The sequence below is a fragment of the Dipteris shenzhenensis genome, chromosome 2, assembly GCF_047967505.1.
Source record: "Dipteris shenzhenensis isolate YYH24624 ecotype China chromosome 2, Dip_SZ_1.0, whole genome shotgun sequence".
Lineage (NCBI taxonomy): Eukaryota > Viridiplantae > Streptophyta > Polypodiopsida > Gleicheniales > Dipteridaceae > Dipteris > Dipteris shenzhenensis.
In genome coordinates this window covers 42,588,124-42,615,610 of record NC_141597.1, presented here as the reverse complement: position 1 = coordinate 42,615,610, position 27,487 = coordinate 42,588,124, and the positions used below count along the sequence as shown (strand labels likewise).

Here is a 27,487-nt window from a genome sequence, read left to right as displayed (position 1 = left end):
TACTATCACCATCACTCCATGCATCCGTAACGGTCCATCCCACCTCATATCGCCGACACTTCGCCTCCTCACGACGGGCATAGGGTAACATATGCGGGTGTGGCACTGCATCCTGTATCAAATTAAAACGGGATCATAACTCAAACATATGAACACCCATAGGTATCTCAATCAACCTTAACTTACAAACCCTTACCTTGTTTACGGTCACATCCTATTCTCCATACTTTGAGATATGATTGAGTGTAATCTTGCGTGCACGATACATGTTTCCTCGACATCGATCACATAGACATTTGATTTTTTGCTCCAACCACATTTCGCGATGGTGGATACGGAGGGATTCATTCTCACTGGAGCTACTTGTTGAAGATGAAGACATCCTACAAACAAACAACCCACCAAATTTGCTCTTCTTCAAATGTTTAATTTAAACTCTGTGTTGCGTCTATCGCCACGTCTATAGTCGTGTCTGAAATCGCGTCTAAACGCGTGTCTATTCTGTGTATTTAGACGCACCTATAGACGCGCTATTAGATGCGACTATAGACGCGACTTTTAAACCTGCTTTTCGGCACGCCGTTCGCTTTGCTTTTCTTCACATTACTTATACTTCGCGTAGCTTGCTTCCTTCTTTATTAGCAGATCCATAGTTTCGAAGCTTAAGAGGGAGCTGGCTCCCACACTTACTTCCAAGCTTACACTCAAGAGAAAGGCACCCACACTTACTTCTAAGCTTAAAGGAGAGGAGGACGAACAAGGAGGAGAAGCAACTTTGAAAAAGAAAGAAGAACCTTCCATACCTCTATCCAAGTAAGTCTTTTTCCAGTTGATCTTGTTTGGAAGTTTGCTCTCTCCAAATTTGTACTTTCTCGTATCCAAGAAGCGCATGATCTGGGTATCAGTGTCACGTTTTTGTGTCGGGCGCAATGTCCTTTTCTACTTTTTAAAAATCCTGTCTATCGGAGCGTGTCTATAGGCGCATCTCAGAGCGCGTCTACAGGCACGTCTAACTGCGCGTCTGGCTTGTTGCAGACACAGACAGACGCGTCTATAGACACTCTGTTAGACGCTCTGTTAGACGAGTTGTTAGACGCTCTGTTAGACGTGTCTATAGATGCGCAAATTAGACGTGTCTATAGACGCGCTCTGACAGTAAGCCTCTCTTTTCTTCCCCTTTCTTCTCAACTCATCAGTAATAGATTTTTTTCCTTTTTTCTAGTTCAACATGTGGCCAGGAAGCGCTTCTAGCTCACCTGATCCCCGGGAATCTATTTGGAAGGACTTATATAACCTTTTAGGGCATCCTCCTAGTCCTGCGGAGTTATACGGGTATATGACGGGTACTCTAAACACTCCCCAGGAGTCGGCACTACAGACTCCAAGCCATCCCACACCGCCTGAGATCACCCCAGCGGAGTCAGCACAGCCGTCTTATGCCCCTTCTTATGCCCCTTCCCCCATACCGTCTTATGCCCCTTCCCCCATGCCGTCTTGTGTCCCTTCTGCCATCCCGTCTTATGCCCCTTCCCCCATGCCGTCAGGAGGTCCTTCTGTCTCGGCGAGCCGTCGACGTACTCCTGTGTTGTCGAGACTCAGTTCTCTAGCTACGAGTGGTCAGCGTAGTCCCGTGCAGTCCCCAGCTACGAGTGGCCAGCGTACGAGCTCGACACGACAGGGTAGCAGGCGTAGTAGCAGGGAGAGCGGTGGGGGATGCATGGCATAGTGCTTTGGGCCATGTGGCGGTGGGGAGGATGATGATTCAGATGATTTAGACGTGCCTCTGGGTGATGGTACGATTTATTATGACATCACTCAGACAGGAGGCATCTTGATGGATGCGCGGGGGAAGGACATCATGGCCTTCATGCGCTCTGTAATTGCTAACAATTACAGAGATTGCTTTATACACTACAAAGACCACCCAAAGAGGTTGGCTGATGAGACCCTCGCTACTGTTCGCTCTAGGTATCCTAACCCCCCCAATCGCCAGTTCACAGATAAATGGGGGAAGTCAAAGATTGTTACGATACTTAGCAATAAAAGATCTTCGCTTAAGAGGCAGGCACTAGCGGAGCTTGCCAGGCTTGAGGCAGGTCAACCACCAAGGGGCCCGCCCCACACCGCTCACAAGCGTGAGTGGAAGAAGGCAATGAAGTCAGCGAGGGAGGACCCCAGTCTGCAGCACGTGGAGGCACGGAGGATCCAGATGGAGGAATATGGAAGCGCGCATTTTGGAGCAGGGGGTGTTGAATCATGGGAGGCCCAATTTGTAAGTATCGATCTCAAATTATATTGCTTATGTAGTTTATTAGGAGGTTGGTTGTTTCTTTGTACTAATCCCTCCGCAAAGTGTGTCGCGGTCATGCAGCTTGAGATCGTGGGCAGATACCCTACTCCAGTGGAGACAGCCTACCACCGCCACCATCGCAGAGGAGATACATGGAGGCACTTCTATGATGACGGGTTGATTACTGAGGAGCAGTATACCCGAGCTACTGGAGCGGCCCCCCAGGTATTTGAAAGTAATTAAATAATGCCAAAATTATAAGTAAAGATTTGATTTTTCATACATTGATATATGTTGTCCCTTGTTTACAGGCCCGTGCACAAGACGATGAGGAAGAGGAGGAAGGAGGCGCAGAAGGGAGCACAGAAGGGAGCGTGGAAAGGAGCGAGGACCTGGAGAACATAGATTAGTCGTATAAGTAGTGCTAGCTACTCTTTTTTGTACTTAAAGCCACTGGCTTGGCTTTGTGCCTCTTGTATATACACTCCTCTTATTTTTTGTACTTGAAGCCACATGACATGGCTTAGCTTCATGCTATATGTATATACAAGCACTTTTTGAGCTTTCAATTTTATTGTGTTTTGGAGTTGTAATGTTTTATTTGGAATTGTAATTAAAATGCGGTTGGCTGTAAGAATTGAATTACACAATGTGGATATGGGATTCTTGTAACTATATAGCATACACAACATACACAGTATTCTGTAAAATTTTAAAAAAAAATAAAGGGCGTCTATCAGTGCGTTTAAAAACGTGTTTATATACGCGTCTGTCTGTTCGACTTGCGTCTATATGTGCATCTATAAACGTGTTTATAAGCGCGTCTATTTATGCGTCTAACTGCACGTCTATACGCGCGTGTATCTGATATATAGACGTGCAATTAGACGCGGGTCTCCAGACGCGAAAATAGACGTGCAAATAGACGCGCCCGTAAGTTTTTTATTAAGTTCATGAAACACGTCTATGCGTGCGTCTATGGGTGCTTTGTCTTGTTATGACCCTCATGAGATGTTTAGTGAATTGGCATGCTAGATGGATGCAAAAAGGACGAAAGAAAGGAATTTAAGAACTATTTTGAAAGAAAGGTTTAATGACAAGCTAATATCTTATGTCTCTAGACATGTGAACCACTGTGAACAAAGATATGGGCTAAAAATTCTTAGATTAATATAAACATAAACGTCCAAGCAAATGATGAGATGGAGAAGGATCAAACGAAAGTCTAGTCACTAAACTTTGCCAAAAGTATGCCATGTGACAAAATTTAAAATATACATACTTTAAAACTCACGTGGAGGAAATGCACCCTTATGGAAGACAAAAATGGACCTCTAATGGTCAAGGGACCCAACGGGGAATAATAATAGATTTGATGGATGATGCTGCCAGATCAGCCACATCGTCGTGAGCTGCCACGTCATAAGGATTACGAGCAAAGGAGGGTGGTCTATCAGCGCCTGCAACTTGTACTGTTTTCATTGTAAAGTACAAAGATAAAGAAAAAGGGGAAAAAAAACTTGTAAGTTGCAAAGTTCAAAGAAAAAGAAAAGGAAAGCGAGGAAGAAAAGGAAAAAGAAAGTAAGGGAAGCAATCCTAGGATCACACAGATTCTTCAACAGATGCGCATTGGGAAACAGAATAATCCATCGAGAGAACGTTCATGGAGCAGCAATGTTTTGTATAGGAGTAGATGCACGCATTGGGAAGCAGAAGAATCTTTGGATCTCCATACAGAAAACGTTTATGGAGCAGCAATATTTTGTATTGGAGTATGGAACCATACAGAATATTTCATTGGATCCATCACGGAGCTGCTCCGGCAACAAACAATAGTTTCAATAATCACAAAAATGTACATGTGTATAATGTATTATGAAACAGAGCCTGAGTGCCTACAGCGGAGCTTCCATTGCACACGCTCAAACATATTGGTTGAATGTCAGCACGATCGTGGCGCTGCTTAAACTGAAATCAGGATCAATTTTTTCGTCCTTCATACACTACTATCGACAAAGTGGAAGTTGCAGAACAAAATGGCTTGAAATTAATACGTCGGAATGCTGTCTCGATTTTAGGATCAATTTTTTGGTCCGTTTGTTTCAATTTCAGGATCAAATATTCCGTCCGTAGTACTCTACGATGGACAATGTACAAGTTGAACAAAACGGCTTCATCCGTCAAGAATGCTGTTGACGTCCCGGTCAAGGCCCAGGTTTCTGCGTAACGGGGAATTGCTTTCGCACCACCCTGCATTAGTCTCTCGAAAGGCATTCCGTTTAGTACAAAACTTTCCTTGGCGTATCCATCTTGTTTCTTCCTGGCGTGAAGCTTTCCATGAAGTGCTACGACGACGCGCCATTCCTTCCGTCTGGAGAAGAAAGAGAGAGGATAATTTGCGTACCCGTTGCTCTGTTTAACGTTTTGGCATAGGAAGTGAAGCTATGTTTTACTACGCCGGGAATCTGGCTTTGGCATAAGAAGTGAAGCTAAGTTTTTATACACCGGTAATCCCAGATGATGCATTTGACCTGTGAACGGAATTTTCATAATTTAGATATTCCTTAAAAGGAACGTGAATAGTCGATTTTCTACAAACGTGCAAGCATCGCCAAGAAATACTACGCGTAAGATTGTCTTGAAGAGCCCTAATAACGTGTCGAGCGATTTGCAAAGACTTGCACGCAGATGTACTTGCTTTGAAATCAACAATAAACTTCATAGTATGTATGCATTGGGGACCGTTAACTTTGTATCGATGCAGTTGATAATTTGCCACTTTTTTGGGTGCCTTACGCTACAGGGAAGGCATTTGTACATGAGAGCTTTCTGAATTCATCTCCCGAAGAAATGGGGAAGCGAGAGGGGAAATTAGCAGCGTGCTCATTGAAAAATGGATTGAAGTGCAATGTCTGCATAACATGAATTTGCATACACCGAATATAACGAACATTAATCACTTCATGAAGCTTAAGTAATTTACAAAAGCTGCCATACATAAGACGCTATTTATGCTTCGATAACAGAAGCTGTGCATCATCATAGGTTGATGAAGCTCGAATATACAAAGTGCCCGCTATACAGTGCAGCAGCGGCATTTCTGTCAACAAGAAACTTGCAGCACCGCAACGTCGTTGGGATTATCTCACCCTATACTTGGGCCAAGGCGTCGAACTCCCCATATATTTATGCGGAATATATGTAGCAATCTCACCATCGATTAAGCATGTGTATGTAACTCACAGCTGCTCAAAATCTTGCGATCACGCTGCTAAGATAGGCGAAGTATAGTATCGCAATACTAAGCTATCAGCTCAATGTAGTAAGAGAGGCGCCGGTAACAAACGGCTCGACAGTTCGATCAAGAACCAGAATGGCCTCGGGCTCGTCGTGAATGGCAGATTGGGGGCATACGCCTGCCTCTTTCAACGCATTGGCCAGACCAGAAATTCTGTCTCTACGTGAGTTTCTCTCTTTTAGAGGTGGAAGCTCCCAGTCTGTGCACATCACTGTGCAAATCTCCCTCGGCTGTAGTGCAGTTGATGCTTCCTTCCAATCGTTCTTGAAGCTTGCCGCTGTGCGCTTCACACCTCGACTTACTTCCTTGGCGTCCAGGAATTCATCCCTCCGTCCCTCACCCTCCATGACCTTAGACTGTGCCCTGAAGTAAAGTGTGTCCATCTCTTTCGTGAACTCTAGGCAAAAACCAGGGCCCCGGTACGCCATGGATCCTAGCGACTCCGCAGATTTCTTCCTCCACTTCTGAGACTCCTCGTTGGTTGTCCTTCTGTAGGATGAAAACCACTTTGCCTGCATGTACCGCTGCTTCCGCCAAGGTGGTAGATGCAAGCCTTGTTTCTTCAGCGACCGCTTCGACGCATCCGACATTATCTTCAAGATCTGCTTAAGTCGCTCCCCTCTACCAACAAATATCTTGGGTACTACTTTCAAGAGCTCACAGTAATGACTTGAAGCCCTGGCGATCTCAAACTGAGCTTTGAAATCTATGTCGACGATAAACCGATCGTGTTTTCCGTTTGTCCCATCCACGACAACGTCGATGTATTCGTAATCGCCTGCACAGATAACGTGAAATTTGAATAGGTACTCTAACGCCAGCTACGAAAACGGATCCACACTGGACGTATCATAATGCTAACAAGACAGCTTTCAAATTTACCTGCTGGGAATCCATCGCCCTGGTTCCATCTGGACTTGCAGATAGCAGCGTTGTAACCTGCTTGTCGCAGGCGTTTCATGACAGGACGGCGAACGCCCCCTAGGACGTCACTAGCGATTCCCTCTTTGCCGTCAGCGTTGGAATGCTCTTCTGTTTCCTGTTCTACTGCTTTTGCAACAGCGGCAAGCAGAAGCAGCTCCGTCGTGCTGGTGCAAGAGGAAACTCCCTGTAGGATAATACGAGCAAGATGATCCAAACTTAGTTACGTTGAACAAAGCTTACAACCCAAAAAGAGAAATAAAAGCAAAAAAAAAAATGCGTGACGCAACAGGCATTAATAGTTCACCTCTAGGATTTCGCAGAGCTGCTCTCCGGGGAGGGAGGGCTCATCGGCCTCGAGGGGGGGGCAAGGGGAGTCACCGCTGCAGGCACCGTCGAGGCAATTGCAGCGGGCACGTCCACAGCTACCCACACGGCCATCGTGTTCGAGGAATTCATGGACCATGGCGGCGAGGCAGACGGACGAGGGGTCATGGGGGGAGCCACTACTACTGTAATGGAGCTGGACGCAGGGAGCTGGGGATGGGGGAGGGGGATGGAGGATGGGGAGGGCGGAGGAGGGGGGGCGAGGGAGGATGGAGGAGGAGGAGGAGGAGGTGGTGTGTTGGAAGGGAGGCAGGGGGCGAGGGAGCTGGGGGAGAGGGGGAGCAGCAGGGCGATGGAGGAGGCCTGAGGCCGCCATAGCTTTGGATGACGAAGAAGAAGAAGTTGGCACAGGACGAAGAGTATAGATTGTACGCATTGTGAGAAAAACCGTAGAAACTCTGCATAAAACAATGTAGGCAGCCTTCGTTTATAAAAGCCTTTTGGCTATGCGGAGCCTTGGCGCTGCTTCTCGTCCTGTCTACATCCGCCAAATTTGGCTCCTCATCCCTCCACATTTAGCGGCGCTTCCCCACCTCGCCCCGGCATCCTCATCCATTCGCCCTTTTTATAAAAGCCCCGTCATTTTTTTAACCTTCCCGTCCACCTCACCCACCTCACCCCTTCCCCAGCGCCGCGTGGAGCATATCTCGCCCAGATATTTGCCACGTCATCCCCCGTTTTAAAAAAAACACACCCACGAACACATCCATTGGTCTCCCGCCCACGTGGCTGCCACCCGACACCACGTGGCGTGGCGCTCACATGCACACTCTCGCATATGATTTTGCATATTCACTCAGTTTGCAGCATCTGGTTGCGAATATCCAAGTAGTGGTTGCCTCCCCCTCTGGACCGAATCCTTTATGGAATAAGCTCCCCTCTTTTAGAGTCTTTTGCAAAAGCGACATATAGTCCGTTTAACAGTCAACTAACCAGCTACGGTGCTACCCGGTCGCGCTGTGGCCAAAATTCCCGACGTGTCAACCCCCAACTAAAGTACCCCGCCAAACTGTCGTCGTTATCGTTCCAGCGAGTAGGGCATACACATGTCGTATGTAGATTGCGATGCATGTGTGATGGTTTTACGTGTCTACTAACATCTCCTTTGCCGAATTGCCAATGCAAGGGCTAAATTAGTCCTGCCTACCGTTAAAATTTAAACGCTCTTCCCCCAAATTGTCAAATGCATAGCGTAAATTAAGATGTATTTGACAGTTTTACGTGCACACACGTGGATTTTCACGATGTCCACATACATTGCATGGGTTAGATGCATGAACCTGCCTAAAATATAATTGTCCAGATACAATGAACCACGATGGGGGCCGCCCATATGCCGAGTATGAAGGGTACAATATGGATAGATTAAATGGGTTGTTGGAAATATGTCGCCAAGTGTGATAGCCGAGGATAGAGTCAGCATTGCGCTGATTTGGGTTACCGCCTTTTTTAGTTGGATTCAATCCACTTCCAGGAAGCTTCAATCCGAGTGCTCCGACAGAAGAGCTAGAGATTTCGTTACCATGCACGTGTGACGTGAAATTTCTTGACAAGTTCGGAAGAGTCGTCACTCACCTTGCCCGGTTCAACGTGCCGCTTTATCATTTCTACTTGATTCAACCGGTTTTTCAACGTTTTATGGCAGCATGGTAACACCCATTACGACATCCTGCCGCTTACACCCAACGGCGAGGCAGCATCTTCACACAAAATCAACCGGTTTCTACCTCTCGGATGTTCACATCTATGACCAGAGATTCACGAGGATTTGCTCACCCGTGAAAAGTAGTGGGTGTTCTTTTCATTATATATTTTGCAGGTGCTTCAAAGCCACTTGTTCTTGAGATTCCCGGTCCCTTTCCGTTGCATTAACGTGGACTTCCACCGTGTCGCCATAGTGTCGCAACACTTGCTACAATTTGCAGCATGTGCTGAATCCTGATACTGTACCGACTCGGATGCCAAAACCATATTCTCCTTACGGATTCGCATTTCCTCCACAGCCTGAAGCAATGTGCGCATGCATGTGTTCACGTTGTATCGATTCGATTGATTAACAATCTTTTGATTACGGATTCGAATTTCCTCCACAGCTTGAGGCACTGTGCGCATGATGAATTTGAAACAAGATTAAAGAATTGTTAATAATGGGCTAGATAAAAAATGTCTCAGGTGCCCAAGATAGAGCAGCTGTATAAGGAATGACTCCAACTGCTACCCGATTTTAATCCTCCACAGCTTGAGGCACTGTGGGCATGATGAATTTGAAACAAGATTAAAGCATTGTTAATATGGGCTGGATCAAAAATGTATCAGTTGCCCAAGATAGAGCAGCTGTGTAAGGAATGCCTCCAACTGCTAGCCGATTTTAATCCTTCATATGGCAAGATCGCATTATGTATGCTTCACTAATCATGGTCTTACGTGGCTGCTCTGCGTCATATTAGGCTTTCTTGTCACATTTCTCCCATAGCAAACTTATCATTTGCGTTTCATCCTCTTTTTATCCTAACTAAATACATAAAAGGTTTCTTCAATTTAATAAACACTCCAAATATACCCTCTCCCCCCCCATTCCCCAAATAAAAAAGCCCCAAAGTGGACTTACCATCATTGTAAGAGACCCCATTGAAGAGCTTAAGATATTCTTTTTTATTCAAAGAATCTCAGCTTGTATCTTGGCATATCTTAAAGCTTTTAAGGAGACATGATTGATGAGTGTATCTCTACCTCTGTGGCCTCTTAAATTGATCAATAGTCAATTCTCTCTCTCTCTCTCTCTCTCTCTCTCTCTCTCTCTCTATGTCTCTCTCTCCATGAGTAACTCTCTCGAGTATCAGCTTAGACTCAAGCCAAGAATATAAGAATATGGTGCATAAAAGTTGTTAAGACTAATAATTCCATGGCCCATAATTAAATTCAATCACTTGCCAAGCTATAGTTGCTGCACACAAGGTTAGTCTCATGTAAGGAGATAGGAAAATGTCGAGGTATGCTAGACTATGAAATTGTTAGATCACTCCTTTGTGATGCATATTTTATTAATTGAAACAAGAGAGCATCCATAATTATTGGCACCCCAACATGGTTTATTAGACTACAAGGAGAGTTTAACGAGAGTTTAATCTTCAAAAGCTAGGTTAGCAATGAATCTAAAAAGTATTACACTTGACCTAGCGCCGAGATGAGGGAGCATCTCCCTCACAACCTCCCCTACTCCCCCCCCCAACTCAAGTTTGCCTGTCGCACATAGAGATCCCTTTTCCTCTCGTTAGATATGGTAGTAGAGATTCAGGGGTGTTCGGGAGACTTTCATGCGTTGTTTATCAGTTCTCCTTATTGCTTGCCACCATCATCTATGCCTAGTCGAGCTTTTTGTCAGTGTGATGCCTTATCTTTTGGTTGCTTGGCAAGCCTATTCGAGGCTTTCATCATCTTTGGTTTGTGTCACGCTTGGTTTGAGCATGGGGCGTGTTCATAGCTTGCTCGCTGGAGGATAGCTAGGCTCCCTTGTGAACTTTTTTCTTGCTCGTAGGTCAGAGAAAGCGGGTACCATCGTTGGGTCGTCCGATGAAAGATGGATAGATAAGCTACATGTCTTTGGTCTTTAGCTTGCTTGTAGGGTGCTTGTAGGTCTACCTTTTCTAGAGGTGTGGTCTTTGGTCTTTAGTTTTCTCTATAGCTTCATTGTATTGTTTCGGGTTTATCTCTTCCCCTCTGTGGTTTTTGGTTGTTAGCGAAGTTTGAGATCGAGACTGCTCTCCACCTTTGCTATAATAATTGTCATTCTTTTTTAATAGATTACATTATGTTTCACATAAAAATCTTTATAAAAAATCCAATAGATTAACAAAAGTGGAAAATCATGCTAATAGTCCTTATTCTTGTAAACCCAATTGGTCAAAATCTTACTTTATCAATCCTAAAATCAGTGCCTATGCTCTTGTCATATTGCAACCAAATTTTTTGTTCATGTATCCCACTACTTTGCCCCACAATAAGTGAGGGATAGCGTGCATGGCTAACTAGCTTTTAGTTTGATAACCAAGCTTCTTAATATGTGAAAATTTCAAGACTTATGTCCTTGGTAGGCTATAAGAGTTCATTAAAGAAAGTGGCTAAACCAAGCAACTTGTATGAATTTCTCCCAACCCTTCAATTACTTGGGCTAAACGGTTGGGGTACTCTTCTCTAGTATGATTCCTCTTTCAAGTTTATCAAACCTCTCAACCCTCTACTAATGCTTTCTCCTTAAGGACATAGATGAGAACACTATTATTTTTGAGTGATAAGAAAACCCTGTAGAGCTGAATAGAATTGCGTAGGAAAATCTATTATTAAAAAAACTATAGATGCATAGCTCTATCAATAACTATAATGATCTCAATCTTAATTTATAGTAATTCTAAGGTGAAAGATTTCCTCCCATATTATGCCACGATCACTTGGAGTTATGATCTCTCTCTCTACTCTCTCTCTCTCTCTCTCTCTCTCTCTCTCTCTCTCTCTCTCTCTCTCTCTCTCTCTTGCTCGCTCGCATCATCTCTTGGTGGTCACTCATCATATGTAAATACAGCATGTGGGTTCAACAAAAGGGGTCTTTTAATAGACAAAATTAAAGGGGTCTTTTAATAGCAAAAATTATTTCACTTTTTTAGAAATTGGGGGGGGGGGGTTATAATGCCCCTTGAACAGACATTATATATAGGTTTTCAAGTAGTGGTTCCCCTAGCATGTCAACATAATCATCTTATTTAGATTCAACAGATCCACAGATATTTATCAGATATTACTTTAGATTACTCGGTGATTAAAATATTATGTCTTTTAAAAAGTGAACTCATTTTATCTTATACATCTTTTTTGCAACCAATTCAATGATTACTTTTTATAGATGCACTTTTTACTTTATAGTTTTACTATTATGTATGTGTTGACTTAGTATAAAGTAAATTTAATAAGGAAGATTGAAAGTGCACAACAATATTTCTTTATAAATTAATGAATAAGTTAAAAAATATCCTCTCTTTGAAATCAAAGAAACTATTTGTAAAATTAGGTGATACTTGTTAACATGAGAATTGATAATGGATCTACTTAAACATTTGCAAATTAGTGAAAAGATACTATAGCTCTCATGAGTCACAAGAAAGTGGAATATGTATAGCTATCCACAAATTGAATTGTCTATTGGAAGGTTTAAAGAACATAGTATCTTTCTGATTATCTCTAATACGTTATAGTCTCACATGCGCTTGTTGTACACATAACATCAAAAAATATACATCCATTGTATTATACACATTTGTGGTTCTCTTTATGAGTATGTACCCTTCAATGGATAGGGTCCAAATTCACTACTACACCTTCGTCCTTTTTCAATGTTTTCTTGCCAATGTTTAGCACGTGCGGGCATGAAAACCGTTGGTATATGCGGACACTGGTAAAAAGTTTCCATACCGACAGAATTGCAATAACACCCAAAATAATTTTTTGCTACAAGTTTTATCATTTTGAAACAAAATATTGATGTACATTCATGGTGATTTCAACATACAAATGTATATAATGCACTATAAAAGTATAAGGGGCAAATATAAAAGCTTTTTCGTTGGTAAAACTATAAATCAAAAGGATTTACTCCAATGGCTTCAACTTGATCCAAGTCCAACGCACCAAATAAGTCTAGATATCTCTAGTTGTATAGTCAATTTATCACCTATATTGTCATCATCTATTGTATGTCTACCTCTCGTCTACCTAAGACTTGATCCTCTAATTCATCTTCTTCAATAATATCTGGTGATACATGATCCCCATCTTGTTCCCCAATGCTGTGAAATCCACCTTCCTCCAGTATGATGTCATTATATGCACTTTCTTCTTGGCCCATATCGTGATCATCATCTTCTTCCCTAGATTTATTGGGATTAACTAGATCCATTGGTGGCATCTCCATATTCACATCCCTATCCTCAAAAGTTATATGTTTACTTCAAGGAGCAACTTGGACCACATACCACCATCTTGGATCATAATGATCTGGATGGAAGACCACCTATGTTCAAGATGCAAATTAAATGATCTCAATTTGTATTAATGGTTGCTTTAACTATATATGAACATGTACCAATTCTATAAAAACATCAACTTCATAGATTTTGCTTACTGTCCCACAATAAGCTAATTGTGAGGAGAGAAAATTGGTATCAATAGAAGCAATTTCTCGGCTACCTTATATGAAGTTGGCCATGACTCTACAATCATATGTGACTCTCTTTGGGTCATTGTTTGCTTGAGTGTAGCCATTTTTCTGTATATAGGTATCTTGCATGACCCATAACTTATCCATTGTTCAATGGAATACAGCAAACTTTGTCTTCAAGTTGTAGTACACATTCCAAACTTGAACATGAGGAGTCAACATTTGCATGGGTGTAGCCAATCGCGGAACTATATTTTCAGGACCATTTTGGGGCCGCAACGCGATGCGCTTCTAGGTGAATATTTGTATTTTGTGCAGACCCGCGCTCTCGTCGAAAATTTTCCCTATGTCATGAAGGCGCACTGGCATTCAAGAAATCCAAGACCGAGTCTAATTGCGAGGAAAAGGAGCTTGAAGGGGGAACCAGTCCTCTTCAAGAAAGGAGCAAGAAGGGCCGAGCCTGCAACTAGGAAGCTCCAATCAAGGAAAGAGGAAGCGGCATGAAGGGAGGGGCCAGGCCCCTGCAGGAAGGAACCAACCCCATTCTGGAAAGGAGCAAGGAGAGTTGAGCCTGTAATCAAGGAGCTCAACAAGGAGTCCTTGAGATGTAATCTAAAGTAAAGGAGTCTTTGAGATGTAATCTATGCTCAGGGAGTTCACCTCATAAAATTTTAGTGTACCACATGCATTCAAAAGGAGGGGTATTTAAATTTAACTTTTTGAAAAATTTTAACAGGTTTACAATAATAGGAGGGTTTTTTTAATTCACCTTTAGAAAAAAATCACTTAGTTCATAAGTAAAGAGGGGTATTTTTATTAGGGGAAAAATTTTAGTTGAGGGGTTTTTTTAATACCCCTTGAACGCACGTGATACATAGGGTTTCTAAGTAGTGCACCCCCTAAGAATATATGTAATCTGTGTATAATCTATTGAATTGTTAATCTTCTCCAGAGTTTACTTGGGCAATGTTTTCTTAGCTATGTGACTAGAATATTATCCTTTGATCCACGCCAACACGGTGATAATAATGAGACTAAAGATTTCAATTTAACAAGTAATGTGAGACGAAAGCTTTTAATTAGATCACTAATGTGAGATTGAAATATTTCAATTAGTCAAATAATGTGAGATGAAAGATTTCGATTACACAACAACACAAAGCAAGTATAGACGCACTTGGTAGATGCGCAAAATAGCGGGCGCGTCTATAGACGTTGCTTTAGTAGAGGAATTATGAGCACGTCTAAAAGCGCGTCTAACAACTCGTCTATTTGCGCGTGTATTAACACGTCTAATTGCATGTCTAAATTGAGAAAATATGGGCGCATCTATACTCGGGGGGGTCACTATGTATAAACCCTCTATATCACGTGCGTTCAAGGCATGTTTCTAAAATCCCTTATCTGTAAATTTTTCATTAATAAAATGTACCCTTTTTCTATACAAATCTGTAAATTTTTTTGAAATTGTTTTAAATACTCCCTTATGTAAATTAACTTTTGTTAAATTTAGATATTAAAAACATCCTTCTGTTGAACTCACGTGATAGGGTTACATATAATCAGTGACCCCCCCGAGCGTCTATAGGCGCGTCTATTTGCACGTGTATTAGCGTGTGTATTAGCGCGTTTATGCTGAGAATCAGACGCGCATTTAGACGCATAGATAGACGCAAACCAGAGAATATAGAAAGTGAGATTTTGGTGTACATCATTGCCTTCCAAACATTGCCCATGATTACCAAAGCACATAATTTTTTGCAAGCCCACATATACAAGAATTAAGTGAGATGAGGAGAATGAGACAATATGTAATATATTTCGCCAATATCAATTATGGGGCTACGGTTCAATCTCATCCTCAATGAGATCAACCCTTGCCAAACTATCTACTTCAAAATCCAAACAAGTGTTTAGATCTACAAATACATTCAATCCGCTACTACTTGTGCCACTCATGTGCTCATCGAAATCAGCATCTCGAATGGTAGGCTCGTCCTCACGGGTAATGGCCTCAATATCTGTATCTCCTATCTCATGATCATCCTCCTCTCTCGTATCACGGTCATCATCACGTCCATGGCCATGATCATCCTCCATACGCTCCATATTAGTAAATGTACTATACATCACTTTGGAACATGGCATAATAGGTATGACATGCCACCATCTATTATTATCCACCATTGGTTGATAGACAACCTAATTCAAACACAAATACAATCATGTTATTTTTTTTGCATCAAATATTTAAAAGCGAGTATTTTTATATGTGTGCACAGTACCTGTTCACATTGTTGCGGTAGTACTAGTGTGTCCTTCCTACTTTGCCAAAACTTTGTGGAGTCAATAGTTACAAAGCCACTTGCATGGCATTTGATTGTTGCATTAGGACCTCTTTCCACCACGTCCTTAAACCACTTTACATCCAAAACATACACAAAGAAGCGTCGAAAGTCAAGCATAATAATATCTTGGATTATGCCGCTATAATCATCCATGGCTCCATTGGCTCCCTCAAAGCTAGCAATGACGCCGCAGTCTTGTGTGTTTCTCTTATCATCAATCCGTTGTGTTCGAAAATGCTTGCCCTCACACCATATAGCATTAAACATAGTGTACTACACCAAGAAAAAATCAATTAAATAAGCAATCTAAATTATTGAAAGCTCCTAACTTATGCATAAGATTCTATATACCGACCTTACTCATGCATCCGCTAGCATACTCCCATTCTTCCATTGTGATATGCATCCCCTCGTCTTTCTCTGCTTTCTCCATTTCATCAAGTGGCCAATCCACATGAATACCCTTTGGAAGTGCTCTTAGATACTGAGGGTATGGCACACAAGATCCGTGGTGTGTACGAAAGAGGGCCCTTTCTTCTTGTCTTCTTGCCTTTGCATCCTCGTATCTTGTCACCCATCTTTTCATCACGTCACTATTAAGCACGCAAAAGAGGTTGATACTATTATGCAACTCCGTGTCTATTACTTTGTTGCGTCCTTTTCCTTGAGGCACAATAGAGGTCATCCTTAGGTCTTCATCATCTCTCCATAGTCGTGGGAGAGAGCTATCCACATCAACAAGAAACTCAGAAATATATACAAGTGACTCTTGTACCAACCAACCCTCGGCCATGCTACCTTCGGGTCTTGCATTTTGTCTCACGAAGCCCTTCAAGGTCTTCATGAAGCGCTCGAGGAAGAACAACCATCGTGCATGTATAGTACCGCATATAGCAATCTCATCCACCAAATGCACTATGAGATGTAGTTGGCTTGTGAGAATAGAACGTGGAAATGTCTCCTCCACTAAACAAACCGCCTCCACTGACATAACTGGAGCATTCTCAAGCATGGTGGGATCTATTTCCTTTGAGCTCACATACCTAGAAATGAAAAAGTATAGCATATTAGCAATATGCATTCAAACTTGCATGGAGCATTGATACGCATCATATTTTGTATCATGTAAAGTACCTCACAAGCTCGCCCATCTTGTAAATACAATCTTTCACGTCCTTCAATGCACTACGTGAAATGCTAGTAGGTAGTATGAACTGAACCCACGAGGAGGTGGTTGATTAGTTGCTTATAACTATTCACTCAAAATTTGAAAGGAAAAAGATATTATGCACATAAAATACTTACTTGGAGCATCTTGTGCCAATCATGAGATTTCAAGCCATATAGTTGCTCTACACCTCTTTTCTTGCTTTTTGTAAAGACTCCCTTCAAACACCTCATGCATCCAGTGGGAGTACGAATTGTAGTAATAGCGCACTTCACCGTCGCCATCTCTAGCTTTGATAACATCCACGGTGCACGAGGTAAAAAAACACACCCATTTGGTCTCTCTTGAGGCCAAGCTTCACGCATCCTCCCTGTGGTACGTAGATCCTCCCTTATGCCTGTGGAAGCTCGTGTCCCATTCATATGCTCCCAAATGGTAGATGCCACATTCTTGAAGATATGCATGGGATCAAGCAGGTGATTGATCTTGAGGTGGGATCAATATGGTAAACGATAAAAGATGGAGTATCTAAACAAAATAAAGTGTTAGCGGGCAATCTTTACTTCTTGCCAATATAGCCAATCTTTACTTCCAGCCAATAGTTACAAACCCTTACCGGCTCATGCCAAGTGGTGGAGGAGTCGTGGAACCGTCCCAAATTCTCATCCAATCTCCCGCGGTGAGTGATTGTGGGAGGACTTCATTCCAAGGGGCAACATATCTAGGATGATCAGGTGGGAGAAATCGATGGTGATTCTCATAGATGACCTTATTCAATGCGTCTGCCCGTGAGGCAACTAGCGAAGGACCACAAACAGGACATGCATGGTAACCCGATGTAGTGAGACCTGAACAATACGAGCAATTAAGAGTTGAAGGTGGGTTTAGGGTGCCACATCCTTTGCTTATTCATAATTAGAAGTGCAATGCTTACCTGAACACTCGCCATAGTTTGGGAAGTCATGCATCGTCCACATCAAGACTGCTTTGCAGTTGAAGTCTCATGACGAGGGAGGCCTGCTCACATCATGCACCTCGATACCTCTCCAAAGTATCTCTAGCTCATCAATCAAAGGCTCCAAATAAACATCAGGGTTTTTGACTTTATGTTTCCCTAGAATTAGAAGGGACAGCATAACATGTCCTTTCTTAATAGCCATAGAGGGTGGAAGATTGTAATTCACCAATATCACTGGCCATACATTGTAAGACGTGCTTTTGAGACCAAATGGGTTCACACCATCCATACCCAGTCCAAGTCTCAAGTTCCTAGGTTCTTCCTTGAAGCTTGGCCATGTGTCTTCAATATGCTTCCACGCAAGAGAGTCCGTGGGAGTTCTCCACTTGCCATTGGTTGATCGATGGGAGGAATGCCATGACATGAGCTCTGCAATAGATTTGCACTTGAACATATGTTGGAGAGATGTTGGATGCTATGGGAAAATGTCACAGAACCTTACGAGGCATGTCCAAGGTTTTGAGATCTGCTCTATATCTTGCCTGTCCACAAGTAGGACACTCTCTTGCATCCTTATGTAGTCCACGAAACAACACGCAATCGTTGACTCGGGGGGGTCACTATGTATAAACCCTCTATACCACATGCGTTCAAGGCATATTTCTAAAATCCCTTATCTGTAAATTTTTCATTAATAAAATGTACCCCTTTTTTATACAAATCTGTAATTTTTTTCCAAAACTATTTAAAATAGTCCCTTATGTATATTTATTTCTGTAACTTTTAGAAATAAAAAATATCCTTCTGTTGAACTCACGTGATAGGGTTACATATGATGAGTGACCCCCCCGAGATCGTTGACACATGCATGGATGCGCTTGTAATCTAATCCTCCAAGAGAGGTCACATGTTGCCTTGCCATATCTCTTGAGGTCAGTAGTTTATTCTCCCTTGGAAGCATTTTACACAATAGCCTGCATGTGAAGACCATAAATGAGGAAAAGCATTCGAGTAATTGACCCACTAGCATAATTCACCATGTTTGCAAAATAGACTTTAAAGCTTACTTGAGTAATGCATTCAAACTTGCATTGCTCCATCCATAGATGGTTTGCAAGTTTAGTAACTCAAGGGAGGCACGTAGAACAGAGAATGTGCACCCCTCAAACAGTGGAGTTGATGCTGCAGTAAAAAGACCATCCTGCTCCATGCTATCATCCCTCCCTTGATGGACATATAAATCCCGCACCATATCATCAAACACCTCCTCCTCCACGGCTTCATGAGGTAATGGCGGAGGGCTACTATCACCATCACTCCATGCATCCGTAACGGTCCCTCTTAAAGATCCCACCTCATATCGCCGACACTTCGCCTCCTCACGGCGAGCATAGGGCAACATATGCGGGTGTGGCACTACATCCTGTATCAAATTAAAACGGGATCATAACTCAAACATATGAACACCCATAGGTATCTCAATCAACCCTAACTTACAAACCCTTACCCTGTTTATGGTCACATCCCATTCTCCATACTTTGAGAGATGATTGAGTGTAATCCTGCATGCACGATACATGTTTCCTCGACATCGATCACACAGACATTTGATTTTTTGCTCCAACCACATTTCGCGATGGTGGATACGGAGGGATTCATCCTCACTGGAGCTACTTGTTGAATATGAAGACATCCTACAAACAAACAACCCACCAAATTTGCTCTTCTTCAAATGTTTAATTTTAAACTCTGTGACGCGTCTAAACGTGCATCTACAGTCGCGTCTAAAAGCGCATCTACAGTCGCATCTGAAAACGCGTCTAAAAGCGTGTCTACTCTGTGTTTTTAGATGCGCCTATAGACGCACTATTAGACGCGATTATAGAGGCGGCTTTTAAACCTGCTTTTAGCGCGCTCGCTTTGCTTTTCTTCACATCACTTATACTTCGTGCGGCTTGCTTCCTTCCTTATTAGCATCTCCACAGTTTCGACGCTTAAGAGGAAGGCCCCCATACTTACTTCCAAGCTTACACTTAAGAGGAAGGCACCCACACTTACTTTCAAGCTTAAAGGAGAGGAGGACGAACTCGGGGGGGTCACTGATTATATGTAACCCTATCACGTGAGTTCAACAGAAGGATGTTTTTAATATCTAAATTTAACAAAAGTTAATTTACATAAGGGAGTATTTAAAACAATTCTCAAAAAAATTTACAGATTTGTATAGAAAAAGGGTACATTTTATTAATGAAAAATTTACAAATAAGGGATTTTAGAAACATGCCTTGAACGCACGTGATATAGAGGGTTTATACATAGTGACCCCCCCGAGAGGACGAACAAGGAGGAGAAGCAACTTTGAAAAAGAAGAAGAACCTTCCATACCTCTATCCAAGGTAAGTCCTTTTGCAGTTGATCTTGTTTGGAAGTTTACTTTCTTTAGATTTGTACTTTCTCGTATCCAAGAAACGCATGATCTGGGTATCAGTGTCACGTTTGTGTGTCGGGCGCAATGTCCTTTTCTACTTTTTAGAAATTTCGTCTGTCGGAGCACGTCTATAGGCGCGTCTCAGAGTGCGTCTAAACGCGCGTCTACAAGCGCATCTAAACGCGCATCTAGACTGTTTGTAGACACAGACAGACTCATCTATAGACGCGTTGTTAGACGTGAAAATAGACGTGCTAATCAGACGCGTCTATAGATGCGCTCCGACAGTAAGCCTCTCTTCCCTTCCCCTTTCTTCTCAGCTCATCAATAATAGATTTTTTTTCTTTTTTCCAGTTCAACATGTGGCCAGGAAGCGCTTCCAGCTCACCTGATCCCTGGGATTCTATTTGGAAGGACTTATATAACCTTTTAGGGCACCCTCCTAGTCCTGCGGAGTTATACGGGTATATGATGGGTACTTTAAACACTCCCCAGGAGTCGGCACTACAGACTCCAAACCACCCCACACCGCCTGAGATCACCCCAGCAGAGTTAGCACAGCCATCTTATGCCCCTTCTTATGCCCCTTCCCCCATGAATCTTGCAGACATTTCTTGGACCTTGTGGACTTTCTCATGATGCTCGTATTACCTGATTTTGTATCGACCTGCTTCCATGTTAGTACTTAAATGTTTTAAGTAGCCCGGTGGTTGAAATATGATGGTTAACAAAAACCAATCTAAAGGGCACTGTTTTAGTATAGCATTGTGCAACAAATTTTATGATAGCATGTCAGTAGTGTAGGGATAGCACGGTAGTAATGCAAGATAAGTTATTGCCAGCGTGGTGCTTGGTTACACTAGGATATTAACAGCCACTAGTGCGGGGGTCTGCGTCTATTATTACAAGATGAATGGATTTGTAGGATGTGTGGATTCGTTATGGGAAACCAATGCGGTGGTTGCTGGGATATACTAAAAATAAGCATGGAATGAAATCTGATGGTTAACGAAACGATAAACAGTCTAAAGGGCACTATTTTTAGTATAGCAGTGTGCAAGAAATTTTAGGATAGCACAGCAGTAGTGTAGGGATATCACGGTAGTAGTGCAAGATAAGTTATCGCCAACACGGTGGTTGGTTTGCACTAGGATATTAACAGCCATTAGCATAGTGGTTTGCTTCTATTATTACAAGATGAACAGATTTGTAGGATCCGTGCATTTGTTATGGAAAACCATCGTGATGGTTGTGGGATATACTAAAAACAAGCATGGGATGAAATCTGATAGTTAACAAATGAATAAACAGTCTAAAGGGCACTATTTTAGTATAGCACTATGCAACAAATTTTAGGATAGCATGGCAGTAGTGTAGCCGGTATAGCACAGTAGTAGTGCAAAATAAGTTATCGCCATCGCGGCGGTTGGATATTAACAACCACTAGTGTGGTGGTTTGCTTCTATTATTACAAGATGAATGGATTTGTAGAATGTGTGGATTCATTATGGGAAACCAGTGCGGTGGTTGTTGGAATATACTAAAAACAAGCATGGGATTTACCATTTACAAAAATAATTTAATAAAGCCAGCACGGTGGTTTTTTGGGATATACTAAAAAAAAGCATAGTCTCAAATACAAATTCCCTTTTCTAGGACAACTGGACATATTATTTCCTTGCAATGAGACTACATAAAATTTTGTAGTACTATCTCAGTCGTCCTCATCCACCACTCCAAGACACCCCAAGATGTGTTCATGCGTGTCTAAATCCAATTTGAAGACACTCTTTCCCTTCTTTTGTTGTGGCACAAGTTGCATCTGGAACTTAATAGCTCTTACTTCATGAGAGTACACATATGTTTGTGGACTCTTATGTAGCAATTCGTAATTGCGGCCTCTCTTGGATGTTTTTTTCTACCAAAATTGCTTCTACTCTACGTTCAACCACTGGAGCCATGTTGGCCCTTCTAATTGACAACATCATCGACATTGTGCACCCAAGCCATTTCTCCTTTGTTTCAAAGGACACCAACATAGCTAATGTCACCCTCTTTGTAGCTAGTTGATCTAAGCTATGCACTCCTTTCACTTTTTATAGGCCATTTTTTAGGTTAAAGAGCATCGCCTCTTGGGCGTGCATCTCTCGAGGTGTTGGTAGGGTTGTTACTCTATGAACTTTAGGGTGCAGGCTACAGCTTGTAAAGACTCGAGACTGGTAATCACCTGAATGGCCTGATGTTGCTGCCTTGAATGCTCCCACCAATCGTGACACCATAGCTAGTGTTCTTTGCTCCCATGGCAATGTTGGAATGTGTGCATCTGCAACCACTTCTTGCTATTGCTTTGCAAGGAGTCTTCTTTCTTCTCATTGTTTCTCCCTTCGCAAATGTTGCAAAAGTGTCTTCCATTGTCGATTCGATACCGTGCTAGTGCTTTCCTTGACCCACACTCTGGTCCTTGTGCCTTGACCTGGCTTTTCATCTTTCCTGTCTCGCAGCCTCTATCTGCTTCTCTTGTAAGCCATGGCAAGCTCCATGTTGCCATGGCCATGATCGGTCCAAAATAGACCAAGAGAACCTAGCTGGTGAGGCAAGTAAAGAATAGAAGACAACTTACCCAAAAGAAGGTCAGAATGGCAAACCAAAGTCTGTGCAAAGTCACTTCAAGATGCGTGCAGGTTGCAAGGCATTTGCAAGGCAAGGGCAAGTTGTAGGTACATAATCTTCCAAGATTTGATAGGCAGGAGGTGTGAAAATTCAAAATTCATGGGAGTAGCGAAATTTCAACCGTTGGTTTTCCCCCTCCAGTGATACATGTCAGCAGAATTGGATATCCCAAACAAGTGCAACGTGGCCTAAACTGCTTTTGAACACAAATAGGCCAAAGGGCACACTATCGGGTTTGATGCTATGTATTATTAAATGCGATAAGCTTTGGCATGCTTATGAGCCATATAGCAAGCAAGTGTATGGAAAAAGAAAAAATTCAAATTTGTAAATAGTGTTGGATTTATTAAAATATATTTTCACATGCACAGATTTTACTTTTCCAACTTCTTCCATTTTAAGGTGAATCTAGATACCAATACCAACAACTATCAATGTTTTAAGACCACCATGCACTAGTCCTACTAGTTTGGATTCCAAATTTTCAATCTGTTTTGGTTTTCAACAAATCAAAAAAAAGTTATGGAGTGTGCCCTCAAATGGGTATGCATCACTTTAGCACAACATTGGAGTCCCTTTAACCCATGCCTAATGTTCTCATTTAGGTGTGTCGTTGGGTTGAGGAGAAGCTCATGTAGTGTACTTTTGAATGATTACTTGGTTGCACAAAAATTTCATATATTAAGGTACATAATTTGTGCTATAAATAATGTGCTATGTGCTTTCATAAAGCACAAAAAGCATGTCACCTAACCATTCTTAGACCTCTATAGTCTTTAGGATGCATGCTTCACATGTAACATAGCACTTGTAATGCTTTAACGGTCTCATTCCAAATTCTTATTGCATAATTTTTTGCTCTCATGTTCATGTTTGGAATGTGTACTACAACTTGAAGACAAAGTTTGTCGAATTCTGTAGAGCAATGCATAAGTTATGGGTCATGCAAGATACCTATATACAAAAGAGTGCCTGAACCTCACCAAAAATGGCTACAACCAAGCAAACAATGACCTTGAGACCCAATAATTATGAAATAGGGATTTTGAATGAGACTGTTAAAGCATTACAAGTGCTATTTTTCATGTGAAGCATGCATCCTGAAGACTATAGGATATAGCAATTTATTCAAAAATATCAATACATGCAACCAAGTAATCATTTAAAAGTACACTACGTGAGCTTCTCCTCAACCCAAGTACATGATAAAGTTGCTTCTTGATTCCTTCCTCCCTCATCCTAAGGCTGCGGATGTTCTCCTTCATCTCCTCCACTCTTTGCTCACTCTATGCAATAGCTTCATCTAAATCCCTCAGCAACTGTTGAACTTGCTTAAATTTCTCAAAAACATCAACATCGGCCATTTCCAAGACTTCCACTCTAGTTTGGAAATCTCTTATGATGGCAAACTACTTTTCAAAAATGTCAAAAGCCACGGCAAGCTCGTGCACAACCCTATCGTCACACCCTCCCTCCTCCTCCCCCTCCCCCTCCTCACTCCCTCCTCCCCTCCCTCCCTCCTCCACGTCTGCTCCTCCTCCCCTCCCCCTCCCTCCCTCCTCCACGTCTGCTCCTCCTCCCCTCCCCCTCCCTCCCTCCTCCGTGCTTGCTCCTCCTCCCCTCCCCCTCCCTCCTCCTCCACGCCTGCTCCTCCTCCCCCTTCCCTCTTGCTTCTCCCTCCTCCTCCATGCCTACTCCTCCTCACCCTCCACACCTGTTGGTCCTCCACCCCTTTCCTCCTCCACGCCTACTGGTTCTCCCCCTCCATCCCTCCTCTTCAACTATTGGTCCTCCCTCCCCCATCCGTCCTCCTCCTCACCCTCCCCCTTCTTGCGTGCTACTCCTCAAGCCTCCTTCTCCACACCTTCTCCCTCTCTACACTCCTTTACTCATGGCACCATTCGAGGACGTCTCCAACAAGTACCAGGTTCTCTTAGAGCTGGAGGCTGAATATGCAAGCACACATAGTCTGGGATTGAGGGGAGATTCCATAATCCACAGTCTTCATTCACAAGGAAAGAAGCATCTTGACCTTTGGGTAGAAGGATCCTTGTATCCTTTAGATCTTGCCAACCAAAAGAGCCCTCATTTTCATACAATGCATGAGCTAGTTCGGCTTGTTGGAAATGGACATTTGGGTTGCTTTGTTATTGCAATTGGTCAAACAATGCTCGAACAATGGCTACGCAAGCAAGCAAGATGTGCAGATCCCAAGTAGAGTAGCTAGCACATTTAGGATATAGCACCATTGTTGCAATGCATAACTCTATGCAGGATCTTCATGATAAAGCCAAAGCATTAGACTTGGAGCAAAATGCATTGGAATTGGAGCGATAGAAATTACAAGAGTCACTTTGTAAGCTAGCTAAACCAAAAAAGGCTTGGAAAGATCTATATATAATCAAGTTCAATGAGCCATAGACTAGAAGGAATGAGATTAGGAAATAGAACGAGTGCAAAAGATGAAAGAAACACCTTTGGGATTGAAGGATAGGAAAACAAGGTACTTACATAACATGGATGCATTGGCACCCCTTGGTGGTGCTAGAAAGAGGAGATTCTAGGCTACAAGGTTGGTTATCAGATGTTCCAATGAGATCACACTCTTTTGTGCTACATTGTTTGTGACAAATTTTTGCTTGTATTCTTCTTTAGGAACTTCATGGAAGATGTGATGGTAAGAACGGACAGGGATGATATTGACTATTCATATGCTCTGGCTAGTTTATTGCCAAGCGATGTCATTGGGATACTAAGGGACCCAAGACACTTTAAAGATAGTGGTTGAGAGGGAAGGAGTCTCACTTGCGGCTTTCTCACATACACAATGGGGGAATGCACACAAAGGTGGAGGCTGAAAACAGTTTTCCTCTTCTTAGTTGTGAAAGCCAAAAGAACTCTAGTACAAAGAATTAGAAGAACCCTATATGTGGGTCTCAAACCAAACTCAGCTAACTAAGGTGGCATACTAACTGAGCCACGAACTAGAGTACATAAGGATAGTTGTCATCCAGCTATTATTCATGGGCGGTGTACCAACCGCATCTACAGCTAACAAGTCGGTGACATAAATGCACAAGGGTCACCCTGGCATATCACGAGTGGAGCTCAATATCTCAACACTCCCCCTCGAGCTCAATCCCAATTCCTGCACACCAAGCAGGTCTCTGAACTTGTGTAGCTTCTCTGCGCCCAATGCCTTCATGAATATGTTAGCTACCTGATCCTCTGTGCTGACATAAACTAGATCAATAAGACCTAGTAAAACCTTCTCCCACACATAGTGATAATGCACCTCAATGTGCTTTGATCTAGCATGATAGACTGGGTTATTTGCCAAGTTTATTCTGCTCATGTTGTCACAATAAATGACAACTGGCCCACTGATGCATATCATAAAGTAGCTTATGCAACCAAGCTACCTCACATGCAGCCATTGCTGCACCCCTGTACTCAGCCTCTGTGCTCGACAAGGCAACTGTAGGCTATTTCTTGCTGCTCCAAGTGACTGCAGCACTCCCAAAAGAGAACACATATCCACTAGTAGATCATCTATCAAAAATACTACCAGCCCAATCAGCATCAATGTATCCATGCAACTGTATCTGAACCCCAGTCTCATAAAATAGTCCATATTACAATGTGGACTTCACATACCTGAGTATGCGTCTAGCCGCATCCAAATGCAGTTTCCTTGGAGCCTGCATAAACTAACTTACCAATCCAACAACATTGGCCTAGTAATAGTCATATAAATCAAACTTCCTACTATGCGTCTGTACATAGTTGGGTCTTCCAGAATCTCACCTGCATCTGCGCTCAGCTTCACATTCTGCTCCAATGGAACTCAAATAGGCTTACAGCCTGTCATCCCATATTTGGACAGCATGTCCAATCCATACTACCTTTGCAAGAGCCACATCCCACTTGGTGATCTAATCACCTCAATGCCCAAGAAATAACGCAGCTCTCCCAAATCCTTCATCTCAAACTTCTGCTTCAATAGCATTTTCACATGAAGGATATCTTCATCACTATCACCTGTGATGATCAAATCATCAACATAAATGACAAGCGGCATAATACCTTTCTCTGTTTTTCTCACATAAAGTGAGAAATCTACCTTGGAAATCTGAAAGCCAATAGTGACAAGATACTATCCTATCTTGTCAAACCATGCTCTAGGTGCTTGCTTCAAGCCATACAAGGCTTTCTTCAACCTACAAACAAACTCAAGATGAACAGCATGAACATAACCTGGTGGCTGCTCCATAAAGACCTCTTCTTGCAAATCACCATGCAAGAAGGCATTCTTTACATCCATCTGATGTAAAGACCATCCCTTTGATGTAGCCATAGCAATGACTGCTCTTACGGGTGCCATCCTTGCAACCAGACTAAATGTTTCTTCATAATCAATGCCATATGTCTGCACATACCCCTTGACAACTAATCTTGCCTTATATCTGTTCACAGAACCATCTACATTGTGCTTCACCTTATAAACCCACTTACAGCCAATTGCATTCTTGTCTTTAGGCAAAGGCACCAATTCCCATGTAGCATTTGCTTCCAAGGCATCCATGGCTTTCTTCCATTTTTTTTTTCCCATGGCTTGCTCAAAAGAAGTGGGTTCTCGTTCCTGTATCACTTTGACCATATAGGCATAGTGAATGGCTATAAATCCATCATATTTTAGCTTATCCACAGGATACCTAGCTCTAGTAGACCTGCGCAAAATAGGCTCACTTCCAAGGGGCTTCCAAGTGCTCTCAAAACGTCCCTGGTCTTCCTTACTCCAGGTGTAACAAAAG

General features: G+C 42.5%; 1 protein-coding gene across 1 annotated transcript; it reads right to left on the bottom strand.

Annotated features, from left to right (window-relative positions):
* Nucleotides 1-5,233: 5,233 nt before the first annotated feature.
* LOC147904779 (uncharacterized) lies at nt 5,234-7,290 on the bottom strand. Its single transcript, XM_087395446.1, has 3 exons — nt 6,817-7,290; nt 6,471-6,696; nt 5,234-6,366 (listed from the first exon to the last, which is right to left on the bottom strand). Exons 1-3 carry the CDS (start codon nt 7,270-7,272, stop codon nt 5,600-5,602), a joined length of 1,449 nt encoding a protein of 482 aa, XP_087251572.1. The 5' UTR covers nt 7,273-7,290; the 3' UTR covers nt 5,234-5,599.
* Between the last annotated feature and the right edge of the window lie 20,197 nt (nt 7,291-27,487).

Bases quoted from the DNA above. Each gene is read 5' to 3' on its own strand.
- LOC147904779 (XM_087395446.1), bottom strand. From the start codon at position 7,272: ATGCGTACAATCTATACTCTTCGTCCTGTGCCAACTTCTTCTTCTTCG. The intron at 6,697-6,816 runs GTGAACTATTAA...ATTATCCTACAG, and splicing joins AGCTCTGCGAAATCCTAGAG to GGAGTTTCCTCTTGCACCAG. The intron at 6,367-6,470 runs GTAAATTTGAAA...TTATCTGTGCAG, and splicing joins GGGCGATGGATTCCCAGCAG to GCGATTACGAATACATCGAC.